Source organism: Pongo abelii, chromosome 8 (assembly GCF_028885655.2).
Source record: "Pongo abelii isolate AG06213 chromosome 8, NHGRI_mPonAbe1-v2.0_pri, whole genome shotgun sequence".
Classification (NCBI taxonomy): Eukaryota; Metazoa; Chordata; class Mammalia; order Primates; family Hominidae; genus Pongo; species Pongo abelii.
The window spans coordinates 138,276,495-138,301,039 of NC_071993.2; the positions used below are offsets into that span (position 1 = coordinate 138,276,495).

The following is a 24,545-nucleotide window of genomic DNA, read 5'->3' on the forward strand; positions in this document are numbered from 1 at the left end:
GTGCTCATTCCCTAGAGAATCAAATGCACTGAGACCCCAGAAACCTGTGTTCCAGAGTCCTGGTGGAGTGCTCCAGGCGGCCCTATCCACTGGGTCTCATCATTTTCTCATCGACTTTCTGAGGGATTTTCCCAGCTGGCCTCCAAGCTTTGCTATTAACTTAAGAAAGAGGCTTTACATTTGGGGATTTATATTTATTCAGCCAAATTTTCCCCAGATCCTAGGCCAGCATTTGTTGTAAGTGCAGTGCCTCAGGATGCACTGACTCTAGGTCCCCAGTTCTCAGATGCAGAGATACCCAAGGTGCATTCCGATGCTGGGAGCAGCCAGCACCCTGGAATGCCCCAAAGTGTGGGGAAACAGCTCCCAATTCCCAGTGAAGAGTGGAGCTAATTAGGACTTGGTAAGAGATTACACCCGGGAGGAGGCCGAGTGACGGCAACTAACACGCCACCCATTTATATCCAGACCACAAAGAGCCCAGCTCCTGAGCCCTGGGGAAATGCATGGAGTTGAACCAGAGTGAGTAGCTGGTAAATAAACGCAGTTTCCCCGGAGAAATCCATCCATCCACTCGTTACGGTTGGCTTCCACTAGACGGAGGCAGCTGTAACACGCAGAGTTAATTTTATGTACCATTTTATGCCCATTCTAAGTAATATGCATGTGTTCCCCTTCTTTAATCACACTGTATAATTTCTGGATACCTGCCATATTCCCTCTTCTTCTAACTGTCCCCATATCCCAGAGGATATAGTTAGTGCATCAGCATTATTTAAGTCTGGTACAGTACCTCCACATCAAGCAGCCACAATATAGGAAGATCTGGGTTTCATTGAATGAACACTGGGGTTGTTGCTTTGTTGTGTGAAAGGATTCCCACACTCATCCTGCAAATAGCAGGACCCCAAGCTTCAAAATCAGCTGGCTGGTGGGGAGGGAATGCTCCCCTCCCAGTCCCCCACTACACAAAGGCTCTCCCTGGATCCCTGTCTCCATCCATCTTTCATCCCTGAGTGCCCTGTTCCAGGAGTGTCCTGGGGGATGGACAAAGCCACACACTCCCTGGGGCCGGGCCACCAGGGCTGAGCTCTCAGAATGAAAGGGCCGCACCCAATGCCCTTTGCCGTCTTCTCTCCCTCTCCTGGTCCTCCCCACCTTTTCTGGGGTTTTGTATCTGGGAAGGGCCCAACCTGGGCAGGACTGAGTGGTGCAGGCCCATCCACCTGGCAGCTGGGTGAGGGACTAGGGCTTATAAGGACTCCAGGAGGAGCGCATGGAGACCTCCCTCCCACCTTCCTTCCCTCCTGAGTAGGTTCTCCAGTCCAACCGTGTCTGGCCATGGTTGCCACCGCCACCAACCCTCACTTCGAGAAGAAGGTACAGATATGCAAGACAAGGACACGAGCGTGCACAGGCGTGCTGTACTGGGACTGAAGGGGCAGCCTGGGCCGGGCACCTGCCGCGTGACTGTGTGGCCTCTCCGCTTTGGGCCGTGGGCCGTCTTGCTGTCCTTTCTCAAAAATCGATAGGGCTAGTGACGTTCTAGACAGAAGGTACTTTAGGTGCTGGCGGCTGCTGCACGGTGAGAGTCCAGGAGCCTGGGGACACAACCTCGGCCTCCCAAGAGCACGGGCTCCCCTACTTCCTCCTTTGAGGTAAAAAGACACCAGGAAGGAGTGCCAGGGAGACACTGGAAGTGAGATGGTGGACAAGCTGGGCGGTGATGTCCCTGCACGGCACCAACAACGGAGGCTTTTTGGCTAAAAACAAAATTCCCCTTGCCCTGGGCTCAGGTGTCTGTGCTCCTAAAGGCATCACTGTTAACTTCTTGGCATAACTAAGTCTTAAAAGATTTTGCCAATCTGTCTTTAGTTATTTCACATAAACGGATTTTGTCATTGTTAAATAATGAGCCTCAGGGAAAGACCACTCCACCGCAGGGAAAGACCACTCCATAGTCATGTTGAGCCGAGGCCACTCGGGGCCCTGCCAGCTCTGCCCAGCCTTGCAGCACAGACGGAAGCCCCTGGAGGCTTGCCGGGAGGGCAGCATCTGGCCCAGGCAGCCTCTGAGAACACAGGTTTCCACCCAGAGCTGGGCTCCACCCGGGCTGGGGGCTGCTGGGAGAGCCTGTCTTTGTGGAGTTCGAAAGGGGTGTCACCCTGCTCTTGCACCCAGCAGAGTCCCAGCTTTCCTCAAACCCAGGGACTCATCTGATTTCTGATCTGCCCGCCAGTCGCCAGTCGAAGATGGACAGAACTGCCACCTGCCCCATGCAGACAGGGGGCTGACAGCACGTCCGGGAGCCGGTGGCTGCCTGGGGATGAAAGCAAGGTGGCCTGAGGACCAGTGAAAATCGGCTCAGAGGGAACTGGAGGTGGCACAGCCCACGGCCCACCCCCCACTCCCTGGGCTGCTCCCTCCAGACCTCTCAAATGCCAGCTAAACGGCAGCTTCCCCACCAACTCCTCCCTCACTAAACCACACTGATATTTAATTCAACATTAGAGTCCCCTCCCTGACAAGTGACTCCTCCTGTCCCTTCTCTGACATAATAAAAGACTCAATTATGCAAAAGGGCCGAAGTGACATTTGGTTTCTCTTCAGCACTACTTACTCAAAGAAGACCGATGCGTCGTCCCTCAGCTTAGCGAGTGCAACTGCCAAGTCAGGGGACGGTGCACGGGAGGAAGTGACACAGGCTGATGTGACCGAGCCCCGCATCTCTCGTAATCACCATCAATTCTAATCACCTTTTTCTTCTCGAACATCATCCACATGTATTATGTCTTGGGAAACTTTTCCTTTCTTTTTAGAAAAGTTCTACCAACTTCATCTCAGAACATGATTTTGATACTAGTTTTTCATAAGTCAAACATGCTCAATACCTGTATTTAGAAAATCCAGAGAAACATTTTTTTAAATGTCATCCCCAATAAATAATTATGAACTAATTCAAAAAGATGTTGCCCACAGGTACTGAAATAGAAAATGAAGTCAGAACTAAGGACAAGTCATTAACATAAAATCAGGAGAACCAAAGTGTGTCCCTGAGATTTGAAAATACAAAACAGCCCTTTGAAAGATGCTTACACTAAGGGAGGAGACCACCCCTCATATTGTCTTATGCCCAATTTCTGCCTCCAAAGAAAGAAAAAGTAAAAACTAAAAGGCAGAAATGAAATCCACAAGCAGACAGCCCGGCACCACACCCTGGGCCTGGTAGTTGAAGATCGACCCCTGACCTAATCGGTGATGTTATCTATAGATTACAGACATTGTATAGAAAAGCACTGTGAAAATCCCTGTCCTGTTTTGTTCTGATCTAATTACTGGTGCATGCAGCCCCCAGTCACGTACCCCCTGCTTGCTCAATTGATCACGACCCTCTCATGCGCACCCCGTTAGAGCTGTGAGCCCTTAAAAGGGACAGGAATTGCTCACTCGGGGAGCTCAGCTGTTGAGACAGGAGTCTTGCCGATGCCCCTGTCCGAATAAACCGCTTCCTTTTTTAACTCGGTGTTTTGTCTGCGGCTCATCCTGCTACAACATCTACAACAGCTCACAAAGCACATCTCTAGGCTGGTGTCTGCTCGTAGCTCTTACCTCTCCAGGCAGAAATGCAGAGTCAGCCCCTGGCTTCTGGGCTAGACACACCTACTAACATCAGAGGAATGCACAGTACTCATTTTGATAATACGCCCCATACTTCTTAACTTTTAACGACTTCTGCCTCTTAGGATAAAACGTGAATCAGCTTTGCCAGAAAGTGGCGCCTTCCGACACTGTCAACTTCCTAAAGGGCACTTTTGTATCTTCCAAGCTATCTTAAAAAGAACTTTGGTCTGTGCTATTAACAGAACATGACATAAAACCCGCACTGCAGTAATCTGAATTTTTTTAGAAAATAATATAATGTTAAAACCAATATTTAATATATATTTTTTAATTTCACAAAAATAGCTAACTACTTGTAAATCTGTAGTCCTTTAAATGATTTTAAGATGCTGATTAACCATCGTTTTTGACATTTATTGTCATTTAATCCAAAAGCTATGGATTTTACACTTTGTTGAGCAATTACTGTTGAAATTTTCCCATGTCATCAACTCTCCAAAAACATCTTTATTGCCAATAAGTGGGAGTGGTTTAATTTCCTCAAAATTACTATTTGTGTCTAAAGCCAAATTGCAAAAAAAGAAGATACAGAAATTCCGAAGGAGATGCCATTCTACTGTTTGAATAGCATAATATAATGCTATTATAATATTATAATATAATGCTATATAATAATATAATAGCATAAAATAACGCTGTTCTACTGTTAAAATGCCTAAAAGTTTCGAGAAGAAGATTTGAAAAAAAAGTAATTCAAGTTTCATTGCAACTGTTGCCATGACACAAGCTCTGCCTTCTCTAGAGGAGGATCGGATTTCACCTGGTATGAAAGTAAACGCGCTGTCTTCATTTCCTTTACCTTCCTTACAATACCATGGCTGGGACATGGTATCCTGAAAACTACTCAGCAGTAGAATGTGGAATTGATTTTCAGAGAGCAGACTTGGCTACAGAAGTTACTCTGAACTTCGACACCATTTTTAATGGTTAAACTGGCCCAGGCCATTAGACAAGAGTGGGTAGACGGCTCTTTCTCATTTTTATTCCCTGTCAAGGTGTTAATTTTGCATTTCTCAAGGGCTTAGCATTACATTAATGCTTTCAAGGAGGCCCTGCGTCTGGCCACCTCTCGGCAGCGAGAACAGCAGAGAGACTCCCACATAGTTAAGAATAACTAAGGATGCCGCCCGTCTGCTGCTGGCATTCTGTATGGATTCACTGAGCTCTAGCAGGGAGCACCAGCTCCTGCAGAGAACAGGAGAAACATCACCCTTCTGCTCTCATCACTTTTAAACCAGTTTCTACCACCTCATCGCTTTCTAAGATGCTTTCCCAAGAGCAGACACAAATCAGAAAAATGCTGGAGGAGTTTCACCTTTGAAAGTGAGTTTCTTCCCTATAACTGCACACAGGAGATGGAAGGTCTTATTCAGTCTGCTGTCTTCTCAAACACTCCATTTCTTAGCCCCAGTTTTATTCAAAATGTATTTAATAACTACATGAAAAAGTCAACCACGAGTAAGACTAATTTGATTTTTGTGGTAGATGTGTTGAGTGGATTCCAAAACTCCTTACCTCCTTATCATCCCAATTCCAGCTGCCCCCAGATGGCTCTCTGATACGCAAGAGGAACTCTTTCTGAGCCTGCTTTAGCCCAGTCTGCTTGGCTGGCCCACCTATGTGGAAACTTCTAGAAGCCAGGTTTCCTTAGGAGAAGGTTGAGGTCTACACTTACGTAGACAGAGGATCTAATTCTGGGATCTAACCTGAGCCGACAGCCTGGACCATCACCCCTGCCTGGCTGAGGGCGGCCTGGTCTCTGACTGCCAAGGGGACCATCGCAGAGAGGACGCACCATCACGGGAAAGGCAAGAGATTCCCTGAGACATGGGCAGCGAGCTCTGGGCTTGGCCACGGGAGGGAGGAGAGTCAGCTGGAGCCATCAGAGCTTCCTCCGCGGCCGTGCCTGCTCACCCCACCACCAGTTCAGCTGGCAGTGCCTGTGGGGTCCCCCAGGTGACCCTGAACTGGCCTTTTAAGACTCGACCTCTCCCCACCATCCTTCCCACCCACTTCCACTGCAGCCCGGAACCCCAAGCACAAGACCTTTCCCTGCTTTACACTTGGCCACGATGACCTTCTGTGGGGCAGGCGGGTTCTCACTCACGGTTGGGGGCCTCAGCAGGAAAAGGGGCAGTGTGCCCCGGGGACACTCTGTCAGCTCAGAGTAAACAGGCAAACCACACTGTGCCCTGACAGCCATGTGCCAGAGACTCACCGAGCACCGTGGGCTTGACCTCTCTGTCTAAGTCTTCCAGGGCTGAGATGAAGACCAAGGAGCTCGTCTATTTGGGCAGGGATGGGCTGTTGTGCCTCTGGCAGAAGCTGTTGCTGAGGCCCCTCCCCAATGCCTCCTTAGTCCTGGGGGTTCTGCCAAGCTCCTGCTGAGGCCCCCTGTGGTCTTCTTAGAAAGTTCAAGGCGGCCACAGTCTCTGAGACATTCTCTATCTGGGCAAAGACACCCTTTCTAAGCATGGGTTGTTTCAAATGGGTGAGGGAAAATGAGACAGATGAAAGGGCCCCATTCCTGTCCCTGGAGCTCCCAGTGTGTCTCCATGAGACCCTGGCTGACTCGGGGGAAAGGCTGACTACTAGCAAATCTCTATAAGCGAGACAGAAGCAGATGATTCAGCTAATCAAGTGAAATAGGCATAGACCCATCCCCCAACCCCACCCCATGGCAAAGAGAGCTTTTCCTAGATGCAGGCTGCAGTGTGAGGAGAGTGTGCCGTTCCCAGGCCTGCGTGCATCATGCTGACATTAGTGAGGATGTCACATCACGAGGCACACAAAGCCCTCCTTGACAGAGCATGTGGCCACGGGAGAAGCTGAGATCTGGAGTGGCCCCTTCACTCTGCAATGTCGAAGGTGCCTCCACCTTTAAGGGTAAGTGCAAACCCACCCTCTGAGGTCTGGTGGTGGTCTGCCAATACTCACATCCTTACTCCAACAGCTGCTCAACCAAGCCTAGGCTCTCTCTCCATTCAGGTGGGGCTGAGATTAGACTAAACATGAAACGAGAAATGCAGTGAAGCAGCAGCCACCTCTCCCTCCCTCTATGGTACTGCACAGGTCCCAGCAGGCAAGCCTAGCTCTGATTCAAGCAGTCTGCTCCCAGCATGAAGCTTCTCCATCCACTCGAAGGTATTAGCTCGTCTTGTAACACAAGAGGCGCCCACCTGGGGTTCCCTGGAGAATTCCCTCTCATCCTCATGCTTGCCAGTTAAAGACGACATGGCCAGGAACCTACACTGCACCTCCGCCTTAGTGGCACCAGTCACTGTGCAGACCAGGAAGGCCTGTAGGTCCTGTGGGACCTTGGCTGTCCTTCGTCTGTGCTTCCAGGCCCAAGCCCTCACCCACCTCACCTGAAGCCCATGGCCATACACCCCGCCACTCCCTCTGACCACAGCCACCCTTACCTCCCATGCCCAGCACCCGCCATTCATTCCCTAATCTGCAAGTACCCCTGGCTTAGCTGCTTCCCTCTCAGAAACCCACAAGGACCTGCTAAGTCCTCGTCCTGCATGGGGTCTGCCCTCCCACGTGGGCCAAGCTGCCTTGTTCTGCTTCTGTGACTGAACGTCTCGTGCCGCAGAGATAATCCACTTCCAGGTGAGATCATGCAGCAACCAACAGACTCCCTCACCTACCCAGGATTCATCGGCAAAGACCCATGCTGAGGGAGGGGACTGCAGCAGCCAGGGAACCGTTTTCATTTGCTGGATCCCACGAAGCCTTGCCCATGGTAACACAATATCGCTGGAGAAGAAAGCCGCAGCTTTCACAGTGAGAAGGTTCTAGGGCTCAAGGTCAAGTCTTCTGGATCCCTGCAACTCCCCAGGGAGCTTGGCGGAAGCTGTGTGAGGATTCCACACAGTCTTGGGGAACGTTTCCCCATCCCGCAGCGCGATGTGCGGCAGTGTGCCTGCCTTGGAGACATTGGAGAGTTTGCCTGTAGAAGCTCTCAACCAGTTTGAGGCATCGTAAAATGTATATGCAGTCATGTGCCGCATAGTGACATTTCTCTCAACCATGGACCGACCACACATACCATGGTGGTCCCGTCAGATTATAATATCAAATTTTACTGTACCTTCTCACGTTCGGATGTGTTTAGACACACACATCCCCACCACTGTGTCACAACTGCTTCCGTGCAGTCAGCGCCGTGTGGTCTGCAGCCTGATGCAGCCCGGGTGTGCGGGAGGCCGTGCCGCCAGGCCTGTGTGAGCACACCCTGTGATGTGCACAAAAGGATGTCGGATGCCACTGCCTGAGGATGCGTTTCCAGAATATACCCCTGTCGTTAAGCAGCAGAGGGATGTATATGGTCTTTGTTCCAGATTCCTGACACAGAGCTTCCCAAACTCTTAGAATTTCCTGAGCAAGGAGAGCATCTTGTTATTCCTACCAAGTCCCTGACCTGGTAGGAATAACACCTGTGCCTGAGGCCGCACAAATGAAATGACTTCAGGACCCCTGAGTAGCTTCAGGGAGGGTGCTGGTCTCCAGAGACACCAACCACGTGACTTCAGGACCCCTGAGTAGCTTCAGGGAGGGTGCTGGTCTCCAGAGACATAAACCATGTGACTTCAGGACCCCTGAGTAGCTTCAGGGAGGGTGCTGGTCTCCAGAGACACCAACCACGTGACTTCAGGACCCCTGAGTAGCTTCAGGGAGGGTGCTGGTCTCCAGAGACATAAACCATGTGACTTCAGGACCCCTGAGTAGCTTCAGGGAGGGTGCTGGTCTCCAGAGACACCAACCACGTGACTGGAGGGCCATCACTTTTAGCGCTGCCCAACCCTCTGAGTCGTCTCACTTGGCTGATGATTTCATCAGTCATGCCTATGTAGTTACATTTCCATTGAAATTGTAAAACTTTGAGGTTCAGAGCGCTTCCAGGCTGGTGAACGCTGCAGCACTGGGAGGGTGGCACCAGCGAGGCCCAGAAGCTTAGTTAGGTCCACACCTTTCCCTGAGCATTGCTTCCATTGGCTGTTCCTGAATTGTATCCTTGATAAGACAACTGTAATCACAAGTAAAGCGCTTCCTGAGTTCTGCAAGTGGTCCTAGCAAATCACCACTGAAGTGGAGAGGAAGTCATGGGGACCCCAAATCTGTGGTCAGCTGGGCAGATGTGCAGGCAGCTGGGGGACCCCATTTGCAGCCAATGTCTGAAGCAGGGCAGCCTGAGGGACTGACCCCAGCCTGTGGGGTTTGACACTAACTCCCAGTAGTTAGCATCAGAATCGAGCTAAATTGTAAGGGTTGGAGAACGGGTGGTTGGAAAACAGCATAATATTAGTACAAAGAGGCCTTACCCCGAGGCACTCCCAGGGTGCAGAGGAGCTTTAGCTACAAATGGAAGGCTGGAGGTACCAGGAGCCTGCCACCGACACCGTCCATGGCATACAAGGCAGGGGTGCCAGTCTGTCCAGATTGGAGCCAAGTTCACCCCAATTATCAGAGGGCCGGGGCGTGGCACAGCAGGCCCAGTCAGCAGGGATGTGCTCACTCACTACGCAAGGCTGGTGGGGGCCCTGTGCTCCTTAGCCGGCTGCCTTCTGTACCTGGCTGGCACATTGAGCTGACACAAGTGGTTGCTATTTCTGTTCTTTAAATTAGCTGTGCCTCCCAGCTGTATACTGCACTCTCATCTTCAGGCTTTAAACTTAATTTTTACTGTAATAACCTTTTATTCTGCTTCCAAATGACTCCATTATAAAAGGGCATTTTTAAAAACCAAAAACTGTGGCTCCCTCGTGGAGGGTGTCTGGAGTGTGGCATATTCCGAGAGCAGGCAGCCACGCAGGGCGACAGAGAGAACAGGCACGTCTTTAATTAACAGACATTCAGTTACGATTCTTCTTGGAGTGGAGGGAAAACAGATCTTTTGAAGCATAAGGCATGCTACACTTTCTTCAGCCACTGCCTTTCGCTGATAGACATGCAACAGCATTATCATTTTAATACATATTCACAGATAGATCAGAGCAGGATAGCTCATCGCTTAAATGCTATTTTTTTCTTTCTGGAGAATGTGACCACAGTGCAGAATTACACCTGCCAGGAGTTGCAAGTTCATTGTTTTTAAGACACAGGATGCCTGAGAAACATGTAGTGTCTCTTTGGTGACATCAGGCAAATGCCAGGACCAGACAACGCCATTGCTAGTGGCTCTCGAGCTTTGGGGTGTCTTACCAGGGGGATCCGGGCACCGGGGTGGAGGCCACCGGCCTGTTGCCTCTGGCTGTGCTGTCCTCTCCTCCCCCCAGCATCGGTGGAGGCTCCTTTCAACAGAAAGAGACAGGAGAGTGGCTTTTAATTTTAAACACTCATCTTCAATTACAAGCAAGGAAGGGAGGAATAAACAAATCTCCTGCAGGCAGGATGCTTATAGTAGCCACGAGATAATGACCTCAGCACGGCAGCACCTGGGCTGGGAGGTTCTGCCAGGAACACGGAATCAGTGCAGAGCACACTGGGTAGAATCACCTGGACAAAGGCACCCCCTCATTGTCCCAAGTTGTCTAAGCTGCCTGCTTTTCCAGAAGCAGAGACGGTCAGAGGCAGCCAAGAGAGGGCATCTGAGGTCTGAGGTCTTTGGGACAGAAAATCTCACTGGCTTCATCCCCAAAAATGAGCTGACCCAGCAGTGGGAGTCTCTATGCCATGAAAACAACAGCATTTAGTGGCAGGGAGCCTCAAAGCTGGGGCTGCCACATCCTGGTCCTGTTAAGGCGGGAGGAGGCGACAAACCCATATTCCTCAATAACGACTCTGCCACATAGAGTCTAGTTCCTCCCCAGGCTCCTGCCCTTCCCAAACATCCAGCTGGGGGCAGGGCTCATGGGGGCTGTTTTGCATCCTGGGGATGATTCTGATTCTGACGCTCCGTTGGTCCACATTTCCATTAAGAAATAAGAATGTTTGAAGTGCCAGGCATTGTGGCTCACGCCTGTAATCCAAGCACTTTGGGAGGCCGAAGCGGGCGGATCACGAGGTCAAGAGATCTAGACCATCCTGGCCAACATGGTGAAACCCCATCTCTACTAAAAATACAAAAATTAGCTGTGTGCGGTGTGCGCACCTGTAGTCCCAGCTACTTGGGAGGCTGAGGCAGGAGAATCACTTGAACCTTGGAGGTGGAGGTTGCAGTGAGCCGAGATTGCACCACTGCACTCCAGCCTGGGGAACAGAGTGAGACTCTGTCTAAAAAAAAAAAAAAAAGAAAAAAGAAAAAAAAAAAGAAAATTTATCACCTAGAATAAAATGAAGATTTATGCCCTAAAATTAAAAAGAGATAAAAATAAGCTATGGTTAGGACACTTGATCAGTATTCATTAAGAATAAAATTTGGAGAAAAATAAAAGTTGCTTGAGATTTAAAAATATGGCCCATCACAACTCTAACATAAACAGAGGCCCAGAATTCAGATGAACTCCTTTAGCCATATTGGTGTATGACAGACAGCAGGTCTTTGTTCAGTCAGTACTGGGCAGAAAGAACCAAATTCTTACCAGTAGAACCATATATCACAAAGAGAAATAAAAAAAATCAGGAAGTATCACCAGAATTTTGGAAGGCTACAAGAAAGAAATAAAGTCACATGAAGTATAATAAATTCCAGTGTGAGAAACTTTTTTCTTTTTCCCTCTTCCAGCTGTTTCCATGGTTTTAATCTCAAACTTAGAATGCTCTGATAGATTATGTTCTCTCTCTGGGAAAATTAGGTGGGATTAAAAATACCAGTGCCTTATTCAAAGCAACAATCTGGTTCCGAGCTGAGAATGGCACGTGCAATTAGAATACACAATTCATTAAAAAAAAAATTGAAAGTCATCCTAACATTTTAGAATCTCTGTTTCTACCATTGTTGATGTTGATACTTTATGAGGCAGTGGAGGTGGGAAGATGATTAACCATTCGACCAACCAAAACTAAATGAAGTCAATGCTCCAAAGTCCTCCTGGGGAGCCTCCAGTGCAACATCAGCCATGCACAGGAGGCTGGGGATGCTGTACCAAAACTCAGCACGTGTGGGTCCCTGAGGGCTGCGCTGGGCCAGGGCCCAGCTGCACTGTGTCAGCTGCTTTCAAACAGGCGCTTAGGAAGAAAAGTGCTAAATTACTGAGGCACAGAAGCATGAGATTAGAACAAAAATTAGCAGAATCTCAAGTGTCTATAAGAGACAATGGTGAGATAAAGCCCAAACAAGTAAGTCTGTCTAATGTGGCTGCTTGGTAGAACCATGGAAAACAGAGTGAAGCTGCGTCTTGGTGACCGAGTTATCCAGAGTGAGTGGCCCATGTTGCGAGATGCCAGCCCAGAGGGAAGGACAAGAAACACACAGATTAAAGCGCTCAGCCAGAAGCATCTCGCACAGTCTCCAGCGTCAGGGTGAGCCTGGGAAGGGCATCTTCTAGAACATCACGCAAGGGACTACCAGGAAGGAAGGGGTGGTCTGTTTACGTATGTTCATCCTGGCATTTTGGTATTTTACACATGATTTGTAATGTATATTATAACATTATCTTTAAGTTTGTAAGTTTACGAATAAAATTTTTATAGGTTTTCTAGTAATAGGAAATATCTTTGTTTCTTGTGAGAAAATAAGGTCAGGATAAATAATTGGCATAACAGAGCATTCAGAAACACTTGTCTCAAAAAATATATATTAAGACTAGAGCTTATATTACCAATCCAATTAAAAAAACTAGGGGGGACTTTCATTATGAAGTTAATTGAACAACAGAAACTCAACAAGAAGTCTGAGTGGTGGTAGATTACCTCAGCTAATTATTCAAGCAAATAGAGTAGGATGTAATTTGTGATGGGGACTAACGTTTAAATTTGGCAAGGCTGGGGTTCTCTACTGCTAATTACCGAGGTCTTCTCCATGAGATGCATGCTGGTTATGATTTCCTGTTGGTGATAAAAACGGCTAATCATGGTATAAAACTCTTGTTCCACGTTGAAGTTATAAAAGTGAATTAGACTCGAAGAACCACGTGATGAAGAAAGGAGTTATTTAAGGAACTAGAAAGGCTATCTGTGTAATTAATACGTAATTCTGGCCTGGATGTTAATCTGGAAAAATTGGAAAAATCCTATCTCAGGGGGCAAAAGATTAATTTGCTCTATTTGTGATCAATTTTCACCATTGAACACCTGCACCGATGATTGAGGAGAAGACGTGAACAACAGGGTGACTACATCCTGGAAGAACTCAGAGGATAGACGGAAGCAAAACCAGGGAGAACAGAAAGCTCGCAGTGTGGCTTGAGGCAGAGAAATACCTTGGAAAGGTGAAGTAAGAGATAATGTTGACAAATAACTGAGTCCCACCAGCATCTTCAGTGTATTTGACAGATGAGAGCAAATTAAGTGTGATTTGTGATTTTGAAATGCAGTAATAAAAATGACTCCCTTGGGTTATTGAGAGGAAGGACTGTACTATTGAAAACACAAAATGCTTCAAATGCACTGTCCTGGCCAGTCTTTAAAACACCATTTGGCAAGCCAGTGAAGAGAAAGACCTGAAATTAGAATGAGTGTGTTGGCTTTTCTTTCCTCTTGCCTAAGTGGTGTCTGAGTTTGACTACCTTGTGTGTCTTCTCTTCCTTCTGAAAATGGACAAAGTTCAAATGGAAGCCAAATTCCTTCTCAACAGAGTTCCCCAGGGAGCTCCAGACCCAGATCTGGCAGGACCAGCAAGGGCTGCGTCCCTGCTCTCCAGGCCCCACCTGGCCCCTTCAGTGCCAGGTCCTGCTGCTTCACACAGCAGATGGCAGTCGTTTCACAAACACCATACAGCAAACAAGCGTGAGGGTGTCCTGGCCCTGGTCCTCCACACCCAGGGTTTTGTGTCTTTAACACACACACGAGCCCCAAAACTGACCTTGTCTTCTTTGTCCCCAGCCCGGCTCTTCTGGGCCCGCAGCATCAGGGCAGGAGGGCGGGCCGCTCGGCCCCGCTCTGTCCTTGTATCTGTTGGGCCAAAGCAGTTGTCATTAAAATTTCAGTTGTCACAGTAGTTTGGAAAACCTAAGCAATCAAAGACAAAAAGTGGCCCTGAAGATTGGAATTGGTCAGTAGACACTGTGCAATCCACAAGAAGGTGGCATTGCCCTGTCCTTGGGTTGAAGTCTATTGACAAAGTTCTCATCCCAAAGCGAGGATGCACCTGACGATGGGTTTGCAGGGGGCCAGAGGCCTGGGCACACACATGCACCCCTGGACTCCCCGGCCTGACCTCCCCGCATCCCTCTCCTGTGCCTGTGTGTGCAGGCAGTGTTCACTCCACCCTGGACTCAGCCTTATGGAGAAGGACAAGCAGGAAACAAGCCCAAAAGCGGGAGGCCCGAGACTTGGCTGTTGTCCATCTGGTGACAATCACCAGGGTGACGCCATGACAATTCTCACCACTCCTAGCCCAGCGAGCCCAGGGTGGGAGTGCTGTGCCCACGTGTGTGGGTGTCTTGGGGCTGCTCTCTTGCATTCTGGGGCCCCCAGTGCGCTGGGCAGTCAGGAGCCTCCTCCAGTGATGTCAACCTGCCCCCTGGACTCCATCTATGCCCAGGCTGGGTGCCATCTAAAACACTGTTGGCCAAGCCTTGTGAACTGGGCCACGTGGGTCACAGATGAATAGGACACAGGCCCTTCCCAAGAAGGACAAAGGGTCAGTGTAGGACAGCAGAATCAGCCTTGCTGAGGTTCTGCTAGCTGGTGACCATGATGGGCCGCCCTTGGTCCTGGCCCTGCCAAGGGGACAGGAGGGGCTCTGTGCAGGCCACACCACCAGTGACCATGGCTTTACTGGCTACCATGGTGGGCCCTGGTTTTTCCAGGGGGCTGGACCCACAGCACTTGGAAAAGTGCTTGTTTCAGGGGAGGAAGGGATTCTGTAAATTCCCAAAGATTGTTACCTTTTTGTCTTCTCCAAAAATGTCTACCTAACTCTCAAAATTTTGCAGGTAGATACAGGGAAAAACAGTAAAGCAAGGTTGAGCTCTGTTTTAATACCAAGAATAAAAAGAAGGACCCAAACCGTCTAACCACACACCAACCTAAAATAATAGATAAGTTCTCAAAGGAAAGCCCTGGCCAGGTCTCATGGGTGTGCAGGGCAGGACCCTTGGGAAGCAGAGATTTGTTTAACTTGATCCAGAGCTCAAGACTGGGCAGTGCAGTCAGGGAGGCCTGGGTATGCTCCTTCCTGGCAGATGGAAGGATGGGGAATTAATGTAAATCACTTTATACGTGTGTGCACACAACACACAGGTGCATATATGCACACATACACATAGAAAGGACGTCCTGTGGCCCCTTCAAGCTACACGTCTGTGCTTGAAGGGGGTGAAAGGCAAGACTGGGGGTCCCACTGGCTCACCCCACCTTCTAGCCTTTCTTCCTTGCCCCACTGCAAACTGGGGCCCCTCTGCAGCTCCGGGAAGGAGATTTGCATAGCTCCGGGAAGGAGATTTGCATAGCTCCGGGAAGGAGATTTGCATAGCTCCGCATGGGGCCAGCTGTCATGTCCTCCGTGGGCATTGGCACCTGTCCGGTTTGCGGTTGCAGAGCCAGGTGGTCTGCAAGGCATCCCTCCCTAGCGCCCTTGGGAGGAAGCCCCTCATTTGAGTTGGGTCAATCAGCAAATTTATTTCAGATGTGGAGCAGCAACACTAAGGCAGCCCGGAGGCCCCATCCCCGGAGGTGCTGAGTTCGGACGAGGCAGAAACACAGCATTCCACCCCAGACTCCCCTCCATCCAGTGAGCGGGTGGAGGAATGCCCAGCCTGTCCACCACTTTCACTCTGCACAGGGCCCTGCCCTGCGGGCTCTCCCCAGGGCTGGATGGCTGGTCTGCCCTTAGTGCCGGCTGCCGGCAAACAGGCTGAGCAGGGATCCCTGAGGGCGCCAGCCTCCTCCATCATTGCCACTCTACGAGGGTGTCCACACAGAGTCTACACTGCACACTCTTCCTTCACAAGAGGCCTGCCAAGGCCGACCATAGGGCTCCCAACAGCCATGACCACCCTAAGAGACGCCCTCAGGCCTGGCAGCTGCGTGCACGGGTCTATTTCAAGGTTGGCCTTGGGGAAGGGACTATCGGCTTTGCACTGAACCGGGTAACCAAGCCTGAGTCAAGAAAAGATTTCAGGACAGTGGAAATATTTTACTGTCACTCAGGAAGAGAAGCAGAGTCCCTGGATTGCATTAAGATTTCCGGAACTCTGTAAGAATTACTCCCAGAGCCCATCCTTGTCAAGATGCAGTGGTCATCAAGCAGCCTGGACACCGGGTCTCTGTCCTGATCCTGCAGGGTTGTCCTGTCCCCACCCCATCTCTGCCTCCTCATCTACAAGATGGGATTAGCTGGTCACTACCTCTATGCCACAGAAAGAGGCTAGCAGATGGGGACACAGCCACGCCCTGGGGAACCCTCGTTAAAAAACCCAGGGCTCTGTCCCTCTGCCTCCATCCTGCAGACACCAGAAGCAGCTCCCTGACTGAGGGACAAGGGGGCACACAAAGGAAGCTGAGCCCACCGTTCCCCTGCCCTCGAAGACCCAACGCAAAGCAGGCCCAAGCGACCGGACGAGGGAAGTTAAACTTGGTGATTCAATGACCCAGCACTCCACATATTTCACTACTGCTCTGAGACCTATTTTTTGACTGGATATGAGTGGATGGCTTTTTACTACCTAAGAACGAGCCAAAAGTGAATTGGTTTAAATTTTATCTAAAGTACAGCAAAGAGCAAGTCCCAGGGAGGAAGTCTGGAGGGGTCGTGCACGGAAAGCTGAGGTTGTGTTTTAATTTTATGCCATACACCCTATGTTTTCAACATGGCAGGTGCCTATAAAACACACAGCAATCTCAGTAACAGAAATGTATGTCTGTATCTTCTATGAGCATGTAAATGAATACATATTGTGAAAAACTGTGTTAGGAACACTGGCAGTGCGCGAGGAGTCTGTAAGCCCATAATACTGTTCTCAAATGACAGCATTGCCTAGTTTATTCCCCATTACCTTGAGAAAACATATTAAGATATTTTTCATATTGAAAACAGTTGATCTTTGTAAAAATCAGATCTTAAAGTCTGGCTTTTGAGATAAATGGATTTACATTGTTCCTCATGAGTGCTTCTTAGAGAAGATATTGTTAATGAGCATTTTAAAGCCCCCAGTCACAGACACACACCCCGGAATACCTGTGACAAATGTTTGTGCCTTGTCCTAAATAGTTTTCTTAATAACCGGCACTCTTGAACAGTCATTGATTTTGCAGGTACCTTGGAGGTGTGTAGGTGGCACCAGGGGCTCACACACATAAATGGGTCTGCGTCTCAGCCATTCCACCGTGGACATGCTTATTCTACTGCTCTCCGGGGGCCACTTCCAGGGTCCACTCTGACATGCTTAAGTACTCTTTGCTTTGGGCCTCTCCACAAACTCTGATGATGTTGTCATAAAATCCTCCCTTGAGTGGCAGACAGAACTAGTTTATGGAGGAAAATCAACAAGTGTAAGACCATGGGCGCTAAAGTACTTCGGGGAGCATGCAATATATTTCCGTCATCCGAGAGAGGCATGGCGGTAATACCTTTCTGTGCAATGCCTCTATTGATCAGACCCAACTCTGAGATGTGAATGCTCCCCAGTGGCCTTCAATGTAATTTTCCTCCTGGCAGTGATGAGAGACAAAGAGAACTGAGAAGGTCGCATGGAAGCCTGGAAGGAAGCAAAAAAGGCTGTGCTAAAAACTCCCATATCAGTCAGCTGACAAGCATTTATTTACTGCTCTTATAGAATCCAGCACAACCCTCCTTGCTGGTGGGGAAGAAGTGAGAGGATGCACTGTGAGCAATTAGACACTCCTCTCTCAAAGGGCCGCAGGGATGGGTGAGGGCATCCAGGAGAAAAGTAATCAACACCAGCCTCTTGAAGTCAAATGAGGCAATGAAATATTTCTTTAAGAAAAGTGTGGAGGCCAGGCACCATGGCTCTTGCCTATAATCCCAGCACTTTGGGAGGCCGAGGTGGGTGGATCACGAGGTCAAGAGTTCAAGACCAGCCTGGCCAAGATGGTGAAACCCTGTCTCTACTAAAAATACAAAAATTAGCTGGGCGTGGTGGCAAGCGCCTGTAATCCCAGCTACTCGGGAGGCTGAAGCAGAGAATTGCTTGAACCTGGGAAGCGGAGGTTACAGTGAGCTGACATCACGCCACTGCACTCCAGCCTGGGTGACAGAGTGAGACTCTGTCTCAAAAAAAGAAAAAAAAAAAAAAAGAAAAGAAAGGAAGAAAGAAAAAAAGAAAGAAAAGTGTGGAAAGAAAAACTGTGTCCTATCTCCTGGGCAAGACTTAGCTTCAGAAATCCTTGGAGCTCAGCAATCAATTCGCCCTGTTTCCCTGAAAGAAGCGGAAGGTGGGTTTGCTTGTGCCTGACCCGGGGTCAGGGTCCTGGAAGCTTTTCCGTATTGTGCTTCACAGTCATTAATCCAGGCCCGAGGCACCTGCTCTCCTAGAGTGCCTGGAAGGTGAAGACTCAAAGGTATCATCATCACCTGGGGTCAGGCCTCAGCTCAAAGGCAGCACCAGGATGCGGGTCCAGTTGATGGCATATGCCGTGTAGTCATCACACACCCTAAGACCAGCAAATGCTTCTTGCGTTGAATGAAGTATCAGGAATTTATTTATTTATTTATTTATTTATTTAGAGACAGGGTCTCACTCTGTCATCCAGGCTGGAGTGGGTTCACTGCAACCTTTGAGTGATTCTCCTGTCTCAGCCTCCTGAGCAGCTGAGATTACAGGCATGCACCACCACACCTGGCTCATTTTTGTATTTTTAGTAGAGACAGGGTTTCACCATGTTGGCCAGGCTGGTATCGAACTCCTGACCTCAGGTGATCCGCCCGCCTCGGCCTCCCAAAGTGCTGGGATTACAGGCGTGAGCCACCGCGCCCGGCCCAGGAATTTATTTTAACATTCAAAAGAGTTTGTTTCTTCAAAAATTATTAAAATAAAGAACTACTCTAGGAAGTCAAAAGTGTCTACCTCGTCAAAAAGTTATCAGAAATATATCAGTATCTCCCAATGCAAAAAGTAATTCTGAAAGTCAGTCCAATTTTAATTCCATAAATATTGACCTCCTTTGACCTCAGTTTCCTCATCCATAAAAGAAACTGTCTTCATTCTCTTCCAGTTCTGGGATTCCAAGTGTCAACATGATATCTGGAAGTGTGTGGAGTAAACCCCAAAGGAACCGGAGTTGCAGCCTTCACTGTGAGGCTGTGAGAACATGCGTCTTCTGGTTTCCTGCCAGAGGAGGAGGTGAACTCAGGGAAGTGAATGGACCCCACGGGGGAGAGGGGAACCCGGGGAAGTGAATGGACCCCACGGGAGAGGAGGGGAACCCGGGGAAGTAAACGGACCCCATGGGGGAGGAGGGCAACCCGGGGAAGTGAATGGACCCCAAGGAACAGGGAGAGAGAATTCACCTATTCTGAAAGCCAAGAGCAGCCGCTCATGCCTTTGAAACCAACCTCCTCTGATGATTTTGGATGTAGGCAGGAAATCTCTTAGGCTGAGGAGGGCGTTGACCCACAGATGGTCTCCACCGCCCCTGAGGCTGAAGGAAACTGGAAGGGCTTGGAGTTCTTGATTGTTGTAGACTGTTAGCCATTATGAAAAGGGTTCATGAGGAGGATCCACACCATGCGTGCTCCATGCGTGCTGGCTCCGCACACAGCTGGGAGCAGACCCTGAGACCAGCTCACAGGAGCCTTGCTTGGTTGGACATGCACGCTTGTCCAGTCGCCTCCACTCTTGGGGAGAACACCCAGGCCTGTGCCAGCTATGATGGTGGTAGGGTGGCAGGAGACAACCGGGAGTCACTGGAGCCCTGTTTCTGTGTTTGCCACAATCTAGTGACCCCATTTCCATATATGAATGGTTTCACCTCCAAGAGCATATAAGGTCTCATCCACTTGAAGAATTGTTGTAGAGAGAATAATGAAAGATTTTTTTTTTTTTTTTTTTTTTTTTTTTGAGACAGAGTTTTGCTCTTGTCATCCAGGCTTGGAGTACAATGGCAAGATCTCAGCTCACTGCAACTTCTGCCTCCTGGGTTCAATTGATTATCTTGCCTCGGCCTCCCGAGTAGCTGAGATTACAGGGGTCTGCCACCAAGCCCAGCTAATTTTTGTATTTTTAGTAGAGATGGGGTTTCACCATGTTGGCAAGGCTGGTCTTGAACTCCTGACCTCAGGTGATCCACCTGCCTCAGCCTCCCAAAGTGCTGGTATTACAGGTGTGAGCCACTGCACCCGGCCTGAATGATATTTTAATCTGGCCTACTGCCTCCCTGGAAGCACCCTTCTGAAATAATTTCCAAGATGCTGAGATAAAGTAGGCACAATGATCTCATTTAACAACTAAGAAAAGCAGACTAGGTGAGCATTTTCTAGATTATAAAGTAAGCCAGTAGGGAGGGCAGAAATTATCTGTCAATTTAACTGGTACTGAGCTCCTTTGAAAAATTTGATAATAAAATAAGGGGAAAATACAATTTATGCTTAAGATAATAAAAATGACACACTCAGGGCCAGTTGTATATGGTCCTAAATGAGGCGTGGTGACTGCATTGATTTTCCGAGTCGGCCTCTTCAATAAGAACCAAAGTATCTAAGGGAACCCTGTCCCCGGGAAGGTGCCTGCGTGCCGTCTTCATGCTGAGTGTCAGATTCACAAGAGTTGCCGGCCCCAGAGCAAGGCGGAAGCAGGAGAGATTTAGATTTCAGGGGTTAAAAACAAGAGAAGCCCAGGGGACTGAGGGGCACTTGAATGGAAGGGGTACCATGTAGTGCAGGGAAGGTTGGTGGCACCTAGGAGAAGGAAGGTTGGGGGCAGCTGGGAGAAGACAGGCACAGCCTGGAGGTGCCTCCTTAAATCCCCTTCTCCAGGGCCTGCCCCTCTAGACAGAACCTGCCACGGTGTCCTCCAGATGATGTCAGGAAAGCCAAATCCCGCTGGTGAGGAGCTGGTGAAAGGGGAGACTGTGCAGCTACCTGGACAGTCTCCCCCTGTCCAGAGCTCCCCCTGGCAGCTCAGGACTGGGAACGAGGCGGGGGGGTGGGGTACCAAACCCCTCAAGAAGCCCCTCCCCAAGCAGGGCTTTTGACTGCTACAGGAGGGGCTGGAGTCGGAGTGGCAGGTGCTCCCTGGAGGTCCGGAAGAGCCAGGGTTCTCTGGTCCATCCCCACATCTCACCACAGGATGTACAGGTGGTGGCCTTGCCCCCGCTTAGTGTCTGCTGCACAGACCCGCTGACCTGCCCGGAATACGAGACTACAGTCAGATGCCTGCTGCCGCCTCAGGAGGACAGCACTGGGGGCTGCAGGCACTGGGGCAGGAGGGTGGTGGCACCTCTGACAGAGCACCACACCCCGGCACATAGGACAAGCCCAGCATCAAGCCCAGCCGCACAGGCTGAAACCCCACGGTGGGGCCGTTTCCCCGGGAGCCTCCTTGAAGCTGGTGCAGGTCTTCCTGGGCCCTGCTCAGTAGGCCAGGAGGATGCCAGCTGGCTGGGCTGCTGTGCAGTTGGAGAGGGCTCAGGTCAGCCAGGGCTCCAGAGGTCCCCTGGCGAGGGCTGGGCTGCAGGCAGGGCCCATCGCTGCAGCTGTGCCCACCTCTCCCTCTTACCCTCCTGTTCCCCAGCAAAGGCTGGCTCCTGAGATCCCAGAGCACCTCGTTGAACCCCACTATAAATGGAGATAATTTTCATATAAACAGCAAATCATTTCTGAGTCCTCCTAAATTTTTCATAGGTAGTGATTTCAGAGTTGACAAGCTGCAGAGAATTAATTTTCCACCCATTTTTAACATCCTGAATTTCCCTTTGCAAGAACAAAGGGTTGTCAAATGCTCAGACCAGAGAACCACAGCGTGGCTTCGTCCACAAGAAGGGGTCTCAGTAGTGAGAGGCAACTCCACCTTTTTACAGGACTCAGCCCTATAATGAGAATTTGCCTCATCATGGGACTCCACCCCTGCAACCTGAACCCACCCTGGAACCTGAACCCACCCCTCTAATGGGACCCCACCCCTGCAACCTGAACCCACCCCTCTAATGGGACCCCACCCCTGCAACCTGAACACACCCCTCTAATGGGACCCCACCCTGCAGCCTGAACCCACCCCTCAAATAGGACCCCAACCCTGCAGCCTGAACCCACCCCTCTAATGGGACCCCACCCCTGCAGCCTGAACCCACCCCTCTAATAGGACCCCACCCCTGTTACCTGAACCCACCCCTCTAATAGGACCCCACCCCTGTAACCTGAACCCACCCCTCTAATGGGACCCCACCCCTGTTACCTGAACCCGCCCCTCTAATAGGACCCCAGCCCCGTAATTGGTCTCTGTCCTCCATCCCCAGCCAGAGTCCAGATTTTCTCTGTGGGTTCCGTCTGACCAGCAGATCTGTTTGACCAGCAAGAGAATCTGGTGTCACCGCCAGACAGAATGGCCTGGGGAGGTGGTGGGACATTTTCAGCAGCGTGATCCAGGGCCTGGGGCACTCTGCTTCTCTGATGAAGGCAGGCTTCCCACAAAGAGGCCAACACCGGGTTGGAGATGCAGGAAGTGCTACACCCAGCACAGTGAGCTTTGGGATCCGAGGGTAACAGGAGTGGAGATGACGGCACCAGCAACCTGGTTGTCAGCAGAAGGCAGCGAGGAGAGCCCAGTGCCTGCCTCACCCGGTGCGGCACGCCTGCAGGGTGGCATATCAGGGCCTACGGGGAAAACCAGCTTCAATGCTCTGGCCCTCTAAGAGAGCTACTCCCAAGTCACCTGGGCACTGCAGCCCACCCCAGGGGCAGGCTTGTCCCGCTGGGTCCAGAGGAAGCTGACACCGGAGCACCAGCTCTACCCCGGGAGGGAGCCACAGAGCCAGTTCCCTGCCCATCTCTGACCTCAATACACGTGTGTTTAATGAGTAAATGAATGAGCTGATGGTGAGTCCCATGCAATTCACAAATTACGCTCAAAGTTCTCATCTTTATCCAAAAGTAGGGATGTTAAAAGCAAAATAGACATATTAAACCAGACAATTTCTATAAGAAAAGAAATAAAAATTCCAAGCACTCTTGCGTCAGGTACGTAGTGAGCCAAGTAGGACTTTACCCCAACCTTGGATCAAGAAAAGAAGAGACGGCGATGGAGGAGGAGGAGAAGGTGGAGGCTGGGACAGGGACAGAAACAAAGGCAAGGACTGAGACAGAGGTGCAGACAGGAAGCGGGGAGGAAGGCAGTAGAGATTCATGTGAACTTGTAGCCATCACTTAAAACATTTTCCTGAAACTTTTTTTCAAAGCATAAATCCATTTCACAGTACCAGGCTGAGTTATTTAAGCAACGCCCACCTTTCAAGGCAGTGCGAGAAATACAGCTGCCGACAGACGGAGAGCTTCAGTCTGCCACTCTGTCAAGCCCTCCGGGTGCTAGAGCAAGCACCCAGCAATGGGTGTCCCTCCAAATGGGTTGTCACGAAAGTCACAGCTGGGCTCAAGACTGCTGTTACTCTGGGTGCTTGAGCTGGATCAGGGCCTCTGGTGCCCATCCGAGGGGCCAATGCTGCACACACAGATACCCGTGCACACACGCAGAGATGCATGCACACACAGACGTGTACACACACCAAGAAACATGCACACACAGACATGCACACACAGACACGTGTACACACAGAGATAGGCACATACAAAGAGGCACGTGCACACACACCAAAACACATGCACACACACAGAGACACGTGCACACACACCATGACATGTGCACACACACCAAGACACATGTACACACAGAGATACGTGTACACACACAGAGACACATGCACACACAGACATGTGTACACACACAGAGACAGGCACACACAAAGAGACGTGCACACACACCAAAACACATGCACACACACAGAGACACGTGCACACACACCAAGACATGTGTACACAGAGACACATGCACACACACAGAGACACATGCACACACAGACATGTGTACACACACAGAGACAGGAACAGAGACACGTGCACACACACCAAAACACATACACACACAGAGACACATTCACACACATCAAGATACATGCACACACACAGAGACAGAGACATGTGAACACACCCCAAGACACGTGTACACACACAGACATGTGAACACACACCAAGACACGTGTACACACACAGAGACACATGCACACACACAGATACGTGTATACACAGACACATGCACACACAGATATGTATACACACACAGAGACACATGCACACACAGACATGTGTACACACATAGAGACACATGGACACACGCAGACGTGTACACATATAGAGACACATGGACACACACAGACATGTGCACACACAAAGACACATGCACACACGAGCACACTTATATGAAGAGACACATGTACACTACACACACACAGGCACACACATGCCCACGCAGACACAAAGTAAAGCTTGTGCCTGATGATGGCTTTTCGGCCACCTGTCACAGCGGATAAAGGCATTGCTCACAAGCTCGCCACTGAGGTCTGCTGCTCTGTGCCCTCCGTGTGCCAGAAAAGAATGGAAGAAAAGCTGACACATGTACGTAAACGTGAACAAGCAAAATGTCTGTATTGTGACTTTTTCTAGAGGTGACATCAAAACAACTTGCTTCTGTGATGAGAACCGTGTGTGCCCTGCACTGCTCCTCCCAGCACAGGGCCATTGCAGTGTCCAGAAGTGCAGCATGCCCATCTGCAGTGGTAAGTCCCCTTGGCTACCACGCTGTCTCCCCTTT

General features: G+C 49.9%; 1 protein-coding gene across 2 annotated transcripts in view; it reads right to left on the bottom strand.

Moving 5' to 3' along the window:
- The window catches only part of TCERG1L (transcription elongation regulator 1 like), a 228,086-nt gene that overhangs the window by 59,311 nt on the left and 144,230 nt on the right, over positions 1-24,545 (bottom strand). For both annotated transcript variants that reach the window (XM_009245942.3, XM_054523071.2), the window contains exons 5-6: positions 13,589-13,677; positions 9,889-9,977 (exon numbers count right to left, since the gene is read on the bottom strand). In XM_009245942.3, the coding sequence (XP_009244217.3) occupies positions 9,889-9,977; positions 13,589-13,677 (178 nt within the window). The remainder of the gene's footprint in view (positions 1-9,888; positions 9,978-13,588; positions 13,678-24,545) is intronic.